Source organism: Xenopus laevis, chromosome 9_10S, assembly GCF_017654675.1.
Source record: "Xenopus laevis strain J_2021 chromosome 9_10S, Xenopus_laevis_v10.1, whole genome shotgun sequence".
Lineage (NCBI taxonomy): Eukaryota > Metazoa > Chordata > Amphibia > Anura > Pipidae > Xenopus > Xenopus laevis.
Genome location: NC_054388.1, coordinates 45,247,100 through 45,265,424, shown reverse-complemented (window position 1 = coordinate 45,265,424; position 18,325 = coordinate 45,247,100). Strand labels below are relative to the sequence as shown.

Below are 18,325 nucleotides of genomic sequence, written 5' to 3'. Positions count from 1 at the left end.
GTCCTGATATAACACTCAGTGATATCTAAATCATATACTGTAATAACATCCCCAGCCTTTCATAGAACCTGTCATTAACATATTCTGCAATATTCTCTATGCATGGGGAAGGGGGGGTGGAAGAATTTCCAGGGTCAGACTGGCGTACTGGAACTCTAGGCCCTTCTGCTGGCCATCACCACCACACGCTTCAGTCAATGCCCTTTCCCACAAGGATCCTCATAACCAGAGGCAGATAGTGGACCTTTGACCCTTTTGTAATTATCATAGCTGGGAAGATGTAGTGTTGTAACTACCAAGAGAGCAGGGGGGTGCAAGTTCTCTGGATCCTGCCTTCATAGGGGGGCCTCATTGAGACCTTAATCACTGCAGCCAGCAGTGGGCCCTATCTTGGTAGTGGCCCACAACATGCCATCATCTTGCAACCATTAGCTGTACTTGCTGGGATTCAGTGGCACCTGGCAACTAGGGTTGCCATTTTTTCTGGAAAAATATACCGACGTTCCTATATATTTATCTTTTTCTGTGTTAATAACATTGGGATCAGCCATCATTTTTACCGGCCAGGCCTGGGGAGCAAGCCCCGATGTATTTGCACCCCCTGTTTCCCCAGTAAGTACGCCACTGAAGCTGATGGCATAGAAGGGAGGGGGGCTGGTCCAAAGGTAGGGCCCCAGTGCACATTTTGCCTTGGGGCCCATACGTCTTTAGTTACACCTCTGGGAACAAGAAGTTTCTCATCTCAGATAATTTAAATTTTTTAAATACATCTTTACCTAACGAAGAAGTAAAAAAAAAAAAGAACTTTGAAATTGAAAAATGAGTAGGTAGCAGCCCAGCATGCACTGTGACCGGACTGATGAAGAGATATGCCTTTATCACTAATAAATCTGTCATTTCCTTGCTAGGAAGATAAATAGTTCTGGCCCGCACACAGTACTGCCAACCAATGCTGTTGACTTGCATGCCATCTAGTGAATAGAACTAAAAGTGCAGCAGGGGAATCACAACTTACAAGTAACAAAAATGAAGAACAAGCTGAAGAGAGGGATTAACTCAGTCAAGCAGGTGCAGCCTGCTGTCCTCCAGTTATGGTCATACTACAAATCCCAACATCCTCCTGTGTATATACAAGTAGTGTTATATACATACATTCATACCATTGCTGAAGATTTAGGGGCTATATATACAGTACATGGATACTAACTGTAAATCAATATAGGTTTTCAGTAGTTTAATATGTATTCCCCCTTCCTCTCTCCATTGACCTCTTTGCTCCATCCAGTGGTGTACCTAGATGTTACTGGGCCTATAACAAAGTAATACATTTCAGTAAGAAGAGCTACTTTATTACAATCCACTAAAACTGTTCATTAATAAGGGCCCCTCTACAACCACAGTGTTGGCCCCTCTCTATATTTACACCCCTAGATGAGGGGGTACCATTAAACATTCACACAGGACATGGAGGGGGCTCACAAAGGTATCAGGGTGTTTCTTAGCCAATAACAAACTATTATTTCAACCCTTCCCACCTCAGAGCTGCCTAGGGATGCACCAAATGTTTGTATTCAGACGAATCCCAATTAGTTTGTGAAAGCTTTGGCTGAATACCGAATAGATTCTGAATGAAAATTAGGGCCAGGAAGTGTTAAAAGTAAAACATTTTTACTTCCTGATTTTCTTTGATTTTAAGGATTCAGATATGGTTAGGCCAGGCATTTTGATTCACCCAAATCCTGCTGATAAAGGGTGAATCCTGGTTGATAGTGATGGGCGAATTTGCTGCATTCCCGCAATTCGCCGCCGGTGAATAAATTCGCAAAACCGCCGCGAAAATTTGGTGGTGTCAACAAAAAAAATGGATGTCGGCGTAAAAAACAGACACCGGCGCCGAAATTCGCAGATTTTTTGGCAAAACGCCCCAAATTCGCCAATCACTACTGGTTGAATCTCAAACTGAATCCTGGATTCTCTGCATACCTACCTAAGTAACAACCCAACAAATGAAGGGGGGTAGTTTCTATATACTGTCCCAAGCCGTTCATGTGCAAGTTAATATTTCCCTGCTAGACTCCTCTGTGCATTTATTTTGCTATAAAAAAACATGTCCCTTTAGATTTGTGCATTTGCTGAACAGAAGGGAAATGGGATGTGTAATAAATACAGCAGGCACATCTCCAAGGTTGATGTGCCGAGCAACCTGAATGCAATAAAGCACAACTGATACAATTTCACTGCAAAATGATTGGCTGCAGAAATCATTGCAGGTTATTGGTAGAGTTAGGAATAAAGTTATCTCCCTGGAAAGGACTTCCTATCAGAGCAATGGGATTGCACGGTTGGAAGGAATTGGTCCTAATATATTTGCTTTCAGTGCAAATTATTGTTACCTTAGCATCAGAGTATTCTAGTCCCACCATTTCTTGAGTTAAAGGAACAGTAACCCTCAAAAATGAAAGTATTTTAAAATAATGAAAATATCATGTATTGTTGCACTGCACTAGTAAAACTGGTCTGTTTGCTTCAGAAACACATATAAACATATATACAAGCTGCTGTGTAGCAATGGCGGAAATTGAAAAAAGGATATATGGCGCAGGTAACAGATAACACCATTATGTTCTACATAGCGTATCTACTGTGTAACCTGAGCTTTTTCTTCTAACCTGAGCTTTTTCTGAGCCCCTCCTTCTGTAAACATCTATCAGAGTGTTCTAGTTGACAATAAAAATTATAATGTTGCTCAGACTTTGTCCATTACATTTTAATGGAATTGCACAGTTCCCTATAGGACCTTCAGTAGTGTTTATTCAGCAATCTGTTACCAATCCACTGTATGGGCGAGGTGGATGAAATGTCATGTTCTCATTGCACTTCTGCTGCTCTTGCATTGTGATATTGCCCATACATCTTACCTGAAACAAGCAAAGAGAGACTGTCTCTTCATTCTTCTGCCATCTGCTCCATTCTCAGATATATCTCAGGCAGGTAAATCTGAATGCTATGGTATGGAAGAGGTACTTAAGGGGAAAATATCTGTGTTTATTACCACTATTATACATCAGTGTTTATTACCACTATTATATATCAGTGTTTATTACCACTATTATATAACAGTGTTTATTACTACTATTACTATATTAAAATAATGATACTACAGTATGAATAACAAAGGCTTCAACATCTATGTAACAAGCTGTTCAAATGGCATTTCTGAAATTATTGGACATTACCAGGGACGGGACACCCCTCAAATTCCTTCCATTGCATCCAAACTCTAGCAATGCAATGTGACAATGGAACATGAAACACTGTTGTAATGGAATCATATAGGGTTCTATTTTATACTCTCTCTCAGGGCCACACCTTGTTCATTTGATTTACTTTGGTTTCATCTAGTTTCAAGCCAACGCTGGTAATAACCACCTTGATATCTTTATACAGGGGTCCTGTGGCTCTCGATCGTGGCAGAGGTTCTGTACATCACATTACTTCTTACAGGCGTGAGCCTCATGTCAGTGGAAGTCTGTTATTATACATCGGTAATCGATGGGTTAAAGCTGAATGCCTTTGCGGCAATATTCACCGTGTTATCAGGTAAGTAATTATTAATATATATATTCTCATAAAATAAACAAAGGGTCAGTTAACTTTACTTAGTATCAGTATTTTCAGCACTGCTACCTTGGCATGCCGTTAGATGATTAAGCCAAGATATTGGTAGAGGTTATTTGAGGTGTCTTATTTATGTGTTTTATTCATACAAGTGGAAACTGCAGAACTGATTGCTATTTGAAAATCAGAAATTTATATAGTGGCCACTGGCAAACAAAGGCCCTATGAATGTTGCTGAACTGCATTAGTAGCCCAAGCCCGTCATACACATGAACAGAGCTATAAATCACACCTTCTGTCTCTTAGTCCCCTGACTGGAGTATCCCCAAGGGACAGAATAAGTGATTTTTTGAGAGGAGCTTGTAGTGGGTCATGGGTGGGGTTATGGAATAATGGGGTGTGACTTGGGCAGGTCAGGGGCTCCATTTTATTTGTTGGCAGGGCCCACTGTATAAAGGTGAACAGCTTTGTTCCAATTGTTGAGAAGTAACACATGGCTTAGACCTCAGGCAGGGCCCCCGTGGGCCTGTGGGCAGGTGTGACCATAAGCACAAGTAAACACATTTCCTTGTGAGGTTTTACCACACGCTGTAATTAACCCCCAAGCAGGGTAACAATAGCAATGGGTTAAACAAAAGGGGGAAAAGGGGTGCTGAGTTACAAGGTAACACAAATATTTGGCCGGCAGGTCGAGAAGATTGGATTTGCACTAGAGAGAGGGCTGTAAAGGCTGTTTGTCAGTTTCGTAGCCAGAAAATGAGAAACAGAAGTGGCACAGTAGCCCAGTTACCTAATTTATTGCTGTTTTACACACATTTAGTGTTATGAAACTTCTTGCTTCAGCATTTTTCTTCCCACATTCAGAAAAATATCACATTTATTTACATAAAAGAAGAAACAAACTCTTTCTGGCTTCCCCTATGTAGATGTCTGCTATTTGTAACATTGAGTTCTCCTTTACTCTTAGAGGTACAACTGTTTTCAGCTATATTGATCTTCTGGTTGTAGCTACTTTGTTGCACAGGTATTTCATTTGCAGTCGTAAGTCAGTGCACACCAGGGTCCCCAGGGAAGCAGATTGCATTGTGGGTAGAAAAAAAAAAACACATTTCCCTTGTTTAATAAATTATCCTTTTTTTATGTTAGCATTCTCTGGCTGAACATGCTGGGAGATGTAGTTCTCAGTAGGCAGCTTTGGCAGGGACGCTGTATAGCAGTGCAACCTGATTTTAGAAGCTGCTACATAGTTGCTGTTATTTCAATTAACTGGGCTCAGTTCCTCCAGGATTGCCATAATCCTGTTAGTTTCATCCTATAATAATACTCTCTTGTTACAGCACCCAGCAGGACCCATGGAATAATCTGTAAAGTTGGCCATAGATGCAAAGATTTTACCTCAATATCGGATGAATGATCGGACTTCCCCATCTCCTGACCTGCCACTAACCATTCAGACCAAATAAAGCAGTAAATGAACAGATCAGCCGATGTTCTGCCCCTGACAGCAATTGTAATAAAGTTTATGTTTGACAAAGCTGGTGACAGTCTCCCACTGAAAATCGTCCAATCGGCAATACATGCAGAGATATGATCGGCAGCCTAATAAATTTTCGAACCTGTCCGATCGACTGAACGACCGATCGGCGTGGCAAAATAAATGTCGGGAGACTCCACACACGATCCGAAAATCGTACGAATCGAGGATTCGTACATTTGAATCTGTGTGTCTTTGGCCATCTTAACAGAGTTTAATAGTTCCTATCTCCTTCCCGGATGGAAAAAGGCAGCTCTAGCCAGCTGTACCATCTTGCCACCTACAGGCCAAATATATAAATGAACAGAGTTAGGACACTGTCAAAAATGTTTTGATCCTTCAGCCACCACTGTATAGCAATAACTGTGGTTTGATGGTGCCACATCCATGCATTCAGGTCTGCACTGGGACCCAAACAGCTCCCACCATCCCAAAAAATAGTGACTGTCTATGGCATCTTACTGGGATTTGGAGAACCCACAGATTGCCAGTCCAGCCCTGCATACATATAAATTAGCGGAATGGCTCTTACACACAGACGCTTTCTTCTGCACTTTTTATGTGCTTATGGGCTCTTACTGATGAGCGCTCCCCTGCGTTCCGTTTTTCTGCATTCAGCCGCAGGGGAGCGCAGGAATAGCCGCATTTAGCTTTTTTCAATGGGGCTGTACTCACACCGGCACGTGTAGGCGCTGAACGCAGGAAAAATGCAGCATGTTGCGTCTTAACCTGTGTTCGGCGCCTACACGCGCCTGTGTGAGTATTGGCAGGGAGAATTTTCAGAAAAATTTGCTTTACAGCTTTATTCACGGATGCAGCTGCTTCTGCTGGATTTGGTGTGCTTTTTGGCACACATTGGATTGCGGATTCTTGGCCATCTTTTTGGGTTGAACTGGAGTTAACAAAGAATTTTGTTTTTCCCCCTTTTAGTTGTACTTGTAGTATGGGGCCCTCACTATAAAACCAATATTTGGCACTGGGATAACATGGGGGTGTTGTATGTGGGGAATTGTCTGTCTTCTAATTCCGAACAAGTGTTGAGATTGCTTAGACAGGCTGTTTATCAGGCTTTAAAATACAATATTTGGATTCAAGCAAAGCTTATTCTAAAGGTATATTGACATGTTTATACATATCTCAAGCTGGAATGAATGGATGCCGTTTAAAGCAAATATACCCAAGGAAAAGTATGGGAGAAACAATGACATTCTATTATCTTTCATGCTGGAGCAATTTGAGGCTCAGTGCCCCTATACAGCCATAATGAAAAAGTTGGCAAGCATTGCGCTCTTCATAAACCGTAAGGGGGAAGCCAGGGCCCGCACCCCCACAGGGCCCCCCGGCAGTCCGTGCGCCACATACAAATGCGGCCAAATGCGGCCGTACGGAGGGGGGCAGGGCCGGCTGCGCGTCACGCACCAGGGCCCGCCCCCTCTAGGATCGCTGCAGAGACCTGATACAGGGGATGGCTGGGAAGTTATATATTGAGCAGTTAGTAGCAATGGTTATAGTTCTGAATGATATGCCGGTTTAATAATAAAACAGCGGCTGCAGCCATTCTCCACCATGTTTTGGCTTGTGTCTGTTTTAATTTAAGGTTCACTGGTAAATAAATAAATGCTGTCTACAGCTCCCATGAGAGTTCTGAGTTACGTTTTACTCCATTTGCATTTATTGTGCATGTTCAGATGCAGCATGCTGCATTTGCTTGCTCTTGATGAACGTTCAGCTATCAATTGAATAGAAATGTGCATTTGGAATGGACAAAAATGCACTTTTTTCGCACTCATCATGCGTATGAAAAACTTAGGAAAAACGTCCATGTGTAAGAATCCTATGGGAAGTCTAATTGATATTTTTTTATATTGGGGATGCACCAAATCCACTGTTTTGGATTCAGCCGAACCCCCAAATCCTTGAAATGAAAGATTCAGCCGAATACCGAATCCTAATTTGCATATGCAAATTAGGGCTGGGAAGGAGAAAACGTTTTTACTTCCTTGTTTTGTGACAAAAAGTCATGCAATTTCCCTCCCCGTTGAATCCTGGCCGAATCCCGAACTGAGTCCTGGATTCGATCCCTATTTTATATACAGTGTTTAAATTCTAATGCAACTGGTCCCTCATGCTTGTGAGTCACAAACAGCACTAGTGACCAATTGCTCCAGTCAGGAAACATTGATAAACTGATAGTATTGATTCCCACAGCTGAGAATATAATAGGAAGTGTCTGACAACAGAATGAATTGAGAGATACTAAAAGCAATGTTAGGCAATGTTAGGCTTAAAGAGCGCACCAATAAATAAATATGAAATTGTGAAAGTGGCTGGAGAAAGATAATAATTGCATTTAGACCAGTGAAGAATGTTACTGTAATTAGCAGTTATTATGCTGTATAATAAACAGTCTGTATCTTCCCTACAGGGTTGCTTGGGATGGTGGCACACATGATGTACACTACTGTGTTCCAAATGACCGTCAATCTGGGCCCAGAAGACTGGAGGCCACAGAACTGGGATTATGGATGGTCTTACTGGTAAGTGATCATTCTTAAATGGAACAAAGTGTCCAATCATATGATTGGACGCCATTCATGAATTGTCTGAGAAGGTCATTGTGAAAAAGGGAAGTTTAAAAGAGAACTAAACCCTAAAAATGAATATGGCTAAACATGCCATAATTTATATACTGAACATGTTGCATCAGCCTAAAGTTTCAGCTTGTCAATAGCAGCAATGATCCAGGACTTCAAACTTATCACAGGGGGTCACCATCTTGGAAAGGGTCTGTGACACTCACATGCTCAGTGGGCTCTGTGCAGCTGTTGAGAAGCTAAACTTAGGGGTTGTCGCAAATTATCCAGCAGAAAATGAGGTTGTAATATAAGCTGATGCTACAGGTCTGATTATTAAATTCTGATGCTTATTGCACTGGTTTCTGTGCTGCCATGTAGTAATTATCTGTATTAATGACCAATCAGCCTTATATTGTAACATTTCTATTCTATGTGTACTGTATATTGTCAGTGGGTCCCAAAACTCAGTATGTGACAGCAGCACAGAGCATGTGCAGTGAATCCACAGAAAGCTTTACTGCTAAAGTGGCTGTGGTTGTCTTGGGCTGGTTCAGAAGCTCAAAACATAATGTGCAACATTTCTTGCCTACTTCTTTAGTTAAGCTTTAGTTCTGTCTGTTTATCTGTCCGTCTCATCTCCCCAGTTAGAGAGAGGCAATGCTGGATTCAGAGAGGCTAAATAGAAAAGGAATATAAATTCTGCTTCAACCCACATCACATGTATTGTACAGGATAATGGCAGTCAAAATGCTGTGCAACCTGTAGAACTGTGCACATTGTATCAGGAGCATTAAGTGAATTTCCATCACACAAGCATTTCAGATGAGGGAAACATCTGCCATAGACTCTGTACAAGGAAGCTGAAAGCAACAGCTGCACCATCATACTCTGAAACCCTTGAATAAAAGGAGCATCAATACCCCCCCCCCGCCACCAATCAGACGCCAGGCAGTGTGCAACTTCAGAACCTTGGCACAGATCTCTCAGTCTCACAAGAAGTCAGCCATGTACTCAGCATCTGTTCCTGTTGTCTCCCCATCCATTCCCTCTGCATGCCCACACGTTGAGTATCAGGAGATTCCTGGATGCTTTTCCACTTAAGAGAAGAGTTTTCTGTGTTCAATTACTTGCTGGGAAAGTAATTTTTATATCTGAGCTGTTGTGGGCATAGAAAAACCATCTATACACAATAAGTAATATACCATATAAATGGTAACTTAAGTGTTAACATTCCATTTAAAGGAGACATATTGTGTAAAAAAACAAGAATGTGCCAGTGCATTATACTCTTTTAAATATAAAAGGAATGTGCTTTATAAGACCAATATTTTGGATTGATTTATTGAAAATCTCTGCAAAAACCCTACAAATTCCATTCATCTGTTTCACTTCCTGCTGCCCAGGGTTGGACTGCGGAAAAAAACCCTGTGGTCCCTGGCTCTTGTGGGCCCCGCCAACCCAGATCCCCACAAATATTAGCTTCTTAATGCCAAAAAAACATTGCGCGCATTTGCGAACCGTGGTGTTTATACAAATGGCCTGTAGATGTCACTGTACACAATAGTTATACTGTGAATACACTTTACTGTCTAGACTGCTTAAAAGTGAAAGTAAGAGTTGCTTCCTGTTGTGTAAGAGCTGCATGAGCCTGCTCATAAAGCACCGTTATACTCATCCTCGGCTACCCAAAACATAACCTCTGCAGCAGCCTGCACCTTTTCTTCCAAACCCTGGTGAGCCTACCATACCTTTTACTGCTTGGATCCGTATGTTTGAAAATTACATTACTGCTGCTGACCAAGGGGAGATTTCTGCTGCTAGAAAGCATTCTTTACTTATTCACTGCCTGGGAGCAGAGGGACAGCGTATATTCTATACATTACCATTACCTGATGAGACTTATGAAACTGCTCTTACTGCTATAAAGAACAATTTGTAGCAGCTTTGAGAGAGCTGGTTGTTACCTGTGAGTTTGGGAATCTAACAGATGAAATGCTAAGAGACCAAATAGTGGAAAAAACAAACTCACCTCACATTAGAGAGAGACTGCTCCTAGAGCAGGATTTAACCCTTGCAAAGGCTATTACAGTTGCTAGCCAAATTGAAACAGCAGTGGCAGAGGCTAAAACTCTCAGTCAGGGAACTGCTGTGAATGTACAGCACTGTGGCCTAATAATGCACAGTCACAGGCAAAATACAGTGCTAAGGATTCACCTACACTGCAAAACCTTGCAGCAAATACAAATAGAAAATACTGCTTTCTCTCTGGTTCAACACAACACACTGCAAATCATGTTACATTTCCTGCAAAAGCTAAATGGTGCCGCAAATGCACAAAAGTAGGTAATTTTGCTAAGATCTGCCGTAGTTCTGCTAAAGATGTTCATGAAGTCACTACTACAAATGTTAAAGTAAGTGTGGATAAAGCTGGTACATTTATTCCTGACAAGTTTATATGCACTGTCAGTGTCAATACTGCTTCTGCTGACAAGGGACACTCCATTAACCTGATGCTTGATACCGGTTCAACTGTTTCTATACTACCAGTGTAGGAACTACCGGGGGTGCAAAGGGTGCAGCGGCACCATGGCCCCTGCACCCCCGGTTGGGGCCCGCATCCCAGCATAGAAATTGTGTCTGGACTGGATTACTGGGTTGTCCACGGCGCGCTGTGCATGACGTCACCATCGCGTGCTGCCCTTAGCGCGCGACATAGGAGAGCCGGTGCTGGAAGGAAAGGAACTAATGCGGCGGGCATCCCCACCAGCCACTAGACCACCAGGGTGAGTGAACCTAAAGGCCAATGATTGGTGTCTGTCTGCGCGCAGTGCTGCAGAGGTTATGTTCCCCAAAATGACTTTGCGAACCTGTCGGTGGTCTTGGGTTCCTTCCAGCCCCAAACCTCATTCAAAATAACATATAGTGTATTATTGTGTTTCCACGCAGTATGACTATCTCCCATGTCATAGGGCTGCTGTTTGGGATTCCCAGTGGCTGATGTCTGCACTGCTCCTGGGATTCAAGGAACCAATGGTAACCCTACCACCTCCCGACCCATGGCTTTAGCTTGGCATCAGTAAAATTAAAATCATTAAAATGAATCCTCCCACATAACCCTTCACACACACACACACTAACACACATACATTGATCTTAACGATTCAACACACTGCATGCAATTCATTGGTGAATGGGGCGGGGGGATTTCTGACCAACAATGTGGATAGTGAGTGTATGTCCTCTATGCAAATACTGTAAATATATAAGTAACACATAACACACTGATTCAGTAATAGGAGATAAAACAAGCACCCCTTCAAGCTGATGCATCCTGTTGCAGTTTGCATTTCCTTAAGTGATAAAGTAATGATGAAACATATGTACCTGCAGCTGGAAGTGAATAAAATACAGTTCAGATCCATTACTTCCAGCCCCTGCCCAACAGAAGTTTGTACTCCTGCAAAAACTTTATGGCCCTAGATTTACAGTGCTTTTAGCACAGCAATTCAATGAGCCTTGCTAAGCACAAAATCAGGAAACACTGGAGCCTCTGGAGCTGTTCACATTAACTCAGGATCAATCAGCCTTCAGCCATTCAGCTGTTATGGTAAAGCAACTCCCAGCCTCCAACTTCCAGCAGAGCTGGCAAGAGAATGCTCAGAGAATAGGAGTCAAAGTTCTCTGGTAGCCACAGTGCCTATCCCTGAACTAGTGTAAACTGCAGTACTTAGATCTTGGAGCTATATAATGCCGCTAGTTTATCCTGCATCATGACCAATTGTAAGTATTAATGCATCACTATATGAAACCATGGCATCACGAAGAACTTGTAGTAAAATATCAATGAAATGGCACATTGCTTGGGATTTTAAAATTTTTTGTGCTTGGAATCACAGCTATATTTATCATTGCTGTAGATCCTGCAAGTAATTACTGCTTTGCCAAAACCCCCTTTCTGAATAGGTTCTGCTTTCCAATCTGAGCTCAACAAATTGTGTGCTCATGCTGTATAACTTTAGGGTGAGGTTTCCTCCCTGTCCATTACAATGACAGTAATTCTGTTACACGATTCAGAATATCATTTGTCTAATTTGTTTGTTGACCCATAATTCCCTTTTGGTTAAGGACAGACATTTGTTGTGATTACTTGGATAATGTAATAAAAAAGTCAAATTTGTGTTCTTTATTTGTTTAAAGAATGGAGTCTGAGGGGGGTCTATAGGACTAGGGGATGAAATTATTATAGGAAGAATAACATTGTAATACCCTAACATGAACTATTTTTTTAATGCAATTTGGGAAAGTACAGAGCGGCATCCCAAGGTGCTTGTAATTGTTTTAGGAAGTTTTAATTTCATCTGCCAATTCCATTGAGAATCCATGCAGTTAATCGACATCCAATTAGCTGCATGCCAATGTTGATAGTGGAGGGATATATTTTGTAGATGGGGGTGGATTATTGGGAATCGGGGAGGTATTTGCTATGTGAACGTCAGCAGGCTAAATGACAGAGAAAATAGCTGCCCTTTCGCCTCTTTAGATAACCCAGCACAATTCTATTCAGCCACATCTTGAGCGCTGCTGACTATCTTTGCCCTTGTTTTTCCTTCTGGGAGCTGGAGAATAAATGAATCAGCAAAATGCATTAAATGAACATGGCAGATATCACAGGGATGTGCACTGCTTGGGCTTAGCCTGTTCACTAACTATTTCACTGCTGTAAGAAAAGCAATTAATGAATGGTACAAACTGCAGCTTTGCTGTTGCTAGGAGTTGTAGCCTCGGTTAATGTTGGTGGGCCACAGGGTGGATATCCCTTCTTGAAGCATTAGGTGGGTTTGAATAGTATGTGCTGGCTGCGTAACCTCTAGAAACCAAATAAATGGCAGGAACAGAGGTTTTGGTTTTCTTTTTTGCAGAAATCTACAAATACGTATTGGCCTGGTGGTGAAGAAACCCAAGCGCTTTTCTGGGTAATTCAAAATTTACAGGCCCAATAGTCTTATTATAAATTGCAGCACCAGGTTCATTAGGCTGTTTTTGTAGTCCTGTAAGCTTTAATTGCATACATGAAAAGTCTGAAGTTTGTGCATTTGTGTGCCTTTAGAATGGTTACCAAGAGTGAGGATGAAAATCACTTTTTGTTGGTTATTTATCAAAGACCGAATCCAAAAAACTCACAAAGTTAGTTTTTTTTAACAATAAAATCTGAAATTTTAGTGGAAACAAATACTCAAATGTTTTGAGATTTATTATACCCAAGCATGGAAAATGTCTGAATCCGAAAATCCAGGCATCTCAGACCTACTGAGGTTGTATATAAGTCAATGGGAGAGGTCCCTATCCTATTGTGCTTCCAATAAGGATTAATTATATCTTAGTTTTGATCAAGTACAAAGTACTGTTTTATTATTACACAGAAAAAGGAAATCATTTTTAAAAAGTTTATTATTTCTAAGAATTATTTGATTATAATGGAGTCTATCGGAGACTGTTCCAGCCCAATGCTCGGGGGGAGGGGGATAGGGGGGCCCAGTTGTAAATTTAAGTACCAGGGCCCTTAGGGGTCTAGTTACGCCACTGTATACTACCAAAGGATATTTTCTTGAAAAAAAGATCCTCTTGTTGCACCTGCCCTGAAACTGGTCAGTTACTTAAAGGATCCAATCCCTGTGCTTGGTTTCTTGCCAGTGACTGTACAATTTGAATCAAATACTGCAAAATGTGACTTTTACATTGTGAATAAGGGTACTGCTATACTTGGAAGGTCTCTCTTTGCTGCATTAAACCTACAATTAGTTGAATGTCTCATTACTACAGCACCAGTGCCTGCCACACAGCCAGTGTCTAAAATTTCACCACAAAGCAACACTTCACTGGGTTGTGCAAAGAACTTTGTACACAAAGTTAAGTTGAGACCAGATGTAAAACCAGTACACTTCCCTGATTCAGCATGGGAAAAACTTGCTATTGATATTGTCGGTCCTTTTACAGATGCTCCGTTCGACTGTAGATTTGCTAGAAACTTGATGGACTATTACAGTAAATGGCCTGAAATTGCATTTGTTTCTCATATAACATCAGCTACAGTAATAACATTTCTGTCTACAGTCTTCAGCAGAGAAGGTAATCCAAAGGAGTTAATATCAGACAACAGACCACAGTTTTTTTCATCTGAGTTTGAATCCTTTCTGAGAGAGAGGAATATTTTGCATAGGAAATCTTCAGTGTATTACCCACAAGCAAATGGGGAAGTCGAGCGATTCAACAGAAGTCTGAAAGAAGCACTACAGACAGCAAATCTTACTGGGAAATCTTGGAAAGTATTTACAACAGAGTTCCTACATAACTACAGAGCAACGTGCCATGCAACAACCCAATCATCTCCTGCTGAATTATTACATGGCAGACAGATGCGCACTAAGTTACATGTTGCAGACATCAAACTTCCACAAAATACTGTCCCTACAAAATCATCTACTGCTGACATTGTCAAACGTCGACAATCCAAATGCAAGGCTTATATTGACAGAAAACCAACGTGGTGCCAGAGAAGTGCACTTTCAGCCTGGATCTTTAGACAGAATTAAGAAACCAGGAATACTGAAACAAGGACAATCTAAATTTACTACACCACTTGAAGTGAGACGCCAGCGAGGACCATGAACTCTCTGATGGACACATATGGAATGCAAGTCGTCTTGCTCCTGTTAGATAAGACTTTGGAAAAGCTCCATTTGATGAAGGACACTTTCCTACTCCTGATATCAACAGCAATAGGCCTGAAGAAAGTGAACCTATAAGGCGTACTGAGAGAATCATAAAACTACCTGCATGGACCCAGGACTATGTGATGTGAATAATGTATATTATTGCTTTAAGATGCACCATCTCATGCGCGCGCGCACAGTGCAACTGGCGCATGCGCACAACCGGCCGCAGTGCTGGGGCCAGAGGGGGGCCCTGGGGCAGCAGCCCCTGTGGGCCCCCGGGCCCCCTAGTCGGACCCTGCTGCTGCCTCCTTTCCCAGGCTATGCAAGGGAGCCCGAGACACTTAGCTGCAGGATAGGAACCAATCAGCAGTTTGGCTGACCTGATAGGGAACTGAAGCCTGCCTTTGCTTTTGTGCTTTTAGCAGAGACCATTAGGACACGCCCACCCCTCATTTCAAACAGGGACCATAGCAGATCTATAGGAAGCTCTAATAAATGAGCAAATTTTTAGCCCAAAATGAAACCATCTAAATATATAAATAATCATTATATCCTGCAAGATTAAAAGGGGTTTTTAGTTATGCTATACAGTATGTCTACTTTAATAGCACAAGTCTGCTGTACAGATTCGCAGGTATAACAGCCTATGTAGATAATATGTATATGACCTTTTACTTTACTGTTTCCATCTTGTCCTACTGTTGCCATACTGCCTTCCTGTCTCCATCTTACTCTACTGTCTCCATCTTGCCTTAGTTATTTTTGTACTTGCATAGTAATTCAGTAACATGCACATATTCTATATTGTTACCTGTTTGTTTTCTTTCCCACAGCCTGGCGTGGGCGTCATTCACCTGCTGTATGGCAGCGTCTGTAACAACAATAAACAGATACACAAAGACCATTTTAGAGTTCAAGCAGAGACGGCGAAACCTGGAGAGAAATTTACATCAAAAACATAAAGTCGGGGAACAGGGCGAGACGCAGCCAGTGTGGGATATTTATATTAACACACTGCAAGGCAACAGAGAAGGATTGGTGGATTTGGCAAGCAGTGTGCAGAACCCCTCGATATATGGAAATAGGAGTAACTTTCCCTTCACACAGTGTGACGAGTACTGCTAGCTTTTATTGCTGATTCTATTTTTTTTATTAATAAACAAGGTCAATAGACAATATGGTGTCATGTGCTTCATTAAACGACGGGTTTCTTCAATATAATATAAAACTAACATTATAGCAGTCAATCACATGTCTAAAAAATGGCTAATTTTCCTTATTAATATTATTTCTGGTCCAAGTGCCAAACCTCCCATCAGATGCACCTTTTTATTGACTTCACTGCAGCTGTGGCCAGTTTTGGAGGTGTTTTTTTCCTTACTCCTCTTTTTTAACAATGTTGGCACAGTTCTAATGTTTGCCAGATATGCCACATTCAAGTATTCTAGGGCTAATTATAAATAGACCTGGATTAACTGCTGGGGAAGGGAAATAGTTAAAAGAGGTAAAGTTTGAGCAGAATATAATTAGAAAAAAAAAATGTACAGGGAACATGGTAGGGGTGGTGGATAAAAGGAATGGTGTTAAAGGGGGTTTTCAACTTTAAATAAACTTTAAGTATAATGTAGAGAGTGAATTTATGAGACAATTTGTAATTGTTTTTCACTTATCATCATTTATGCTTTTTTAATTGTTTAGTTTTTTATTCTGTAGCTCTCCAGTTTGCAATGTAATCTATCTGGTCGATAGGGTCCAAATTACCCTAGAAACCCTGCATTGATTTGAATAAGAGACTGGAATATGAACGGGAGAGGCCTGAATAGAAAGATGAATAGAAAGATGAATAATAAAAGGTCAAAAACTAAAAGAAAAAGAAAAACATGAAGGCCAGTTGAAAAGTTGTTTAGAATTTGCTGTTCCATACCATACTTAAAGTCAACTTAAAGGTGAACCACCCCTTGAAATGGAACTAAGTGGAAAATGAGTAAAAACAAGTGAAGAGCTATAGATGATGGTTTTTGTAGAAGAAAGAGGAGAACTGAGTGGTAAAGAAGTGAAGATAAGTCGTGGAGAACAGAAATGAATTGGGAGATCAAGCAGTCCAGAGTAGAAGATAAATAGGGTAAGGTATAAGGATAAAGGAGACAAAAACAATGGGAAAAGAGAAGACAAACTAAAATGATGCAAAAAGAATTGCTTCAGAGAAGAGTTAGCTGGATGAAGTAAGAAAACAGGGGACAAAAGGAGAAAAAGACAAGAGAATATAAAGTAGAAAGACAGGAGGGAATGACAATGGTAGAAAAGGAAAAAGAACAGATGAAGGAATAGAGAAGGCATGGAGTCAGAATTTACTGGAGCTACCAGTATTAAAGCACACTAAGGCTCCCATATCTGTGTAGTGCTAGAAAAACAAGGGTCTTCATCTATGAGGTACTGGGGTGGTGGTGTGCAGCACAAAAAAGGCAGAAAGGGTTTAGGCATCAGGTTGTGATGTGCAGCAGTGGTGACCAAGGGGGGGGGGTTATCAAAGAAAAGTGGAAAGTTGCTTAGAATTACATTTTCGCTCATTAGGCCGAAAAAAGTTCCCCTTTGACAGCAAGACTGCACTGACTCTGGATCTCACCAATGAAAGGGTGATCTGTCTGTCTGAGCCAGAGAGTTATATAGCAGCTGTTTGCATGTACAAACCTCAGTACTCTTGCCTGGGAGAAGGTGATATTGCACCACCTGAGGTGAAGGAATGTCTCTCTGCACTGTGCTTTCCTGTCCCAAGTGCAAGGGAAAGGCTGGAAATATTTCTGGTCAAGTGAATTAAGAGGGGAGAAGAGAGACTCTGTGATTGGAGCTGTAAGTTCCCAGAAAGCCCAAGGGTTCTTCTATAACAGTAATTCCCAACCATCTTGCTCACCAACCGTGGATGTTGCTCTAAGTTGCCTCAAAGCAAGTGTTTATTTTTGAATTTTGAATACCATTTGTACTACCAAACAGAGGCTCCTCTATGCTACCAGTCCACATAAGGGCTACCAAAAAGTCAATCACCAGGCCCGGATTTGCAGCAAGGCCACATAGGCCTGGGCCTAGGGCGGCAAAAAATAGGGACGGCATGCCGCCCAGCCGCATTATGGGGACGTTTGCGTCCACGATCAACTACACCAGCTACGCCGGAGTTTTTTCGCAGGCGCGCTGGGAAGGCGGGCGCTAGGACTGCGCGGCCTAGGGGCGGCCGGAAAAGAAATCCGGTGCTGTCAATCACAGCCTCTATTTGGCACCCAGGGGACATTTTTCATGCTTGTGTTGCTCTCCAACTCCTTTTAGGTTTGAATTTGTCTCACAAGTAAAAAAGTGTTGGAAAAACCCTGCTCTATACTACACATACATACAGGTATGGGACCCGTTATCCAGAATGCTCGGGACCTGGGGCTTTTCGGATAATGGATCTTTGGATCTTTCTGTAATTTGTGTCTTCATACCTTAAGTCTACTAGAAAATTATATAAACTTTAAATAATTTCATTAGGCTGGTTTTGCTTCCAATGAGGATCAATTATATCTACAGTATGTTGGGATCATGTACAAGCTACTGTTTTATTAATACAGCGAAAAAGGTAATCATTTTAAAAAAAATTGATTATTTGGACAAAATGGAGTCTGTGGGAGATGGCCTTTCCTTAATTTGGAGCTGTATAACAGGTTTCTGAATAACAGATCCCATACCTGTATATAAAGGTGTAACAGAGTAATCCTGTAGCAGAGGATTGCATTACACATTTAGGTATGCAAAGAGGGAGTGACACTATATACTTGTTAATAATTATGTGCTGGGGTGAGGGAAGGACTCAAAGTCCTAGTTTAGCCAGGTCTAAAAAAAAAAAAAAAAATAAGTGC

The 18,325-nt window shown here is 41.4% G+C and overlaps 1 protein-coding gene across 1 annotated transcript in view; it reads left to right on the top strand.

Annotated features, from left to right (window-relative positions):
- LOC108702856 (germ cell-specific gene 1-like protein) overlaps positions 1-15,617 on the top strand; it is a 32,448-nt gene extending 16,831 nt beyond the window's left edge. The window contains exons 3-5 of the mRNA XM_018238591.2: positions 3,448-3,600; positions 7,578-7,689; positions 15,275-15,617. Coding sequence (XP_018094080.2) covers positions 3,448-3,600; positions 7,578-7,689; positions 15,275-15,566 — 557 coding nt within the window. The 3' untranslated portion in view covers positions 15,567-15,617. The remainder of the gene's footprint in view (positions 1-3,447; positions 3,601-7,577; positions 7,690-15,274) is intronic.
- Positions 15,618-18,325: the final 2,708 nt, after the last annotated feature.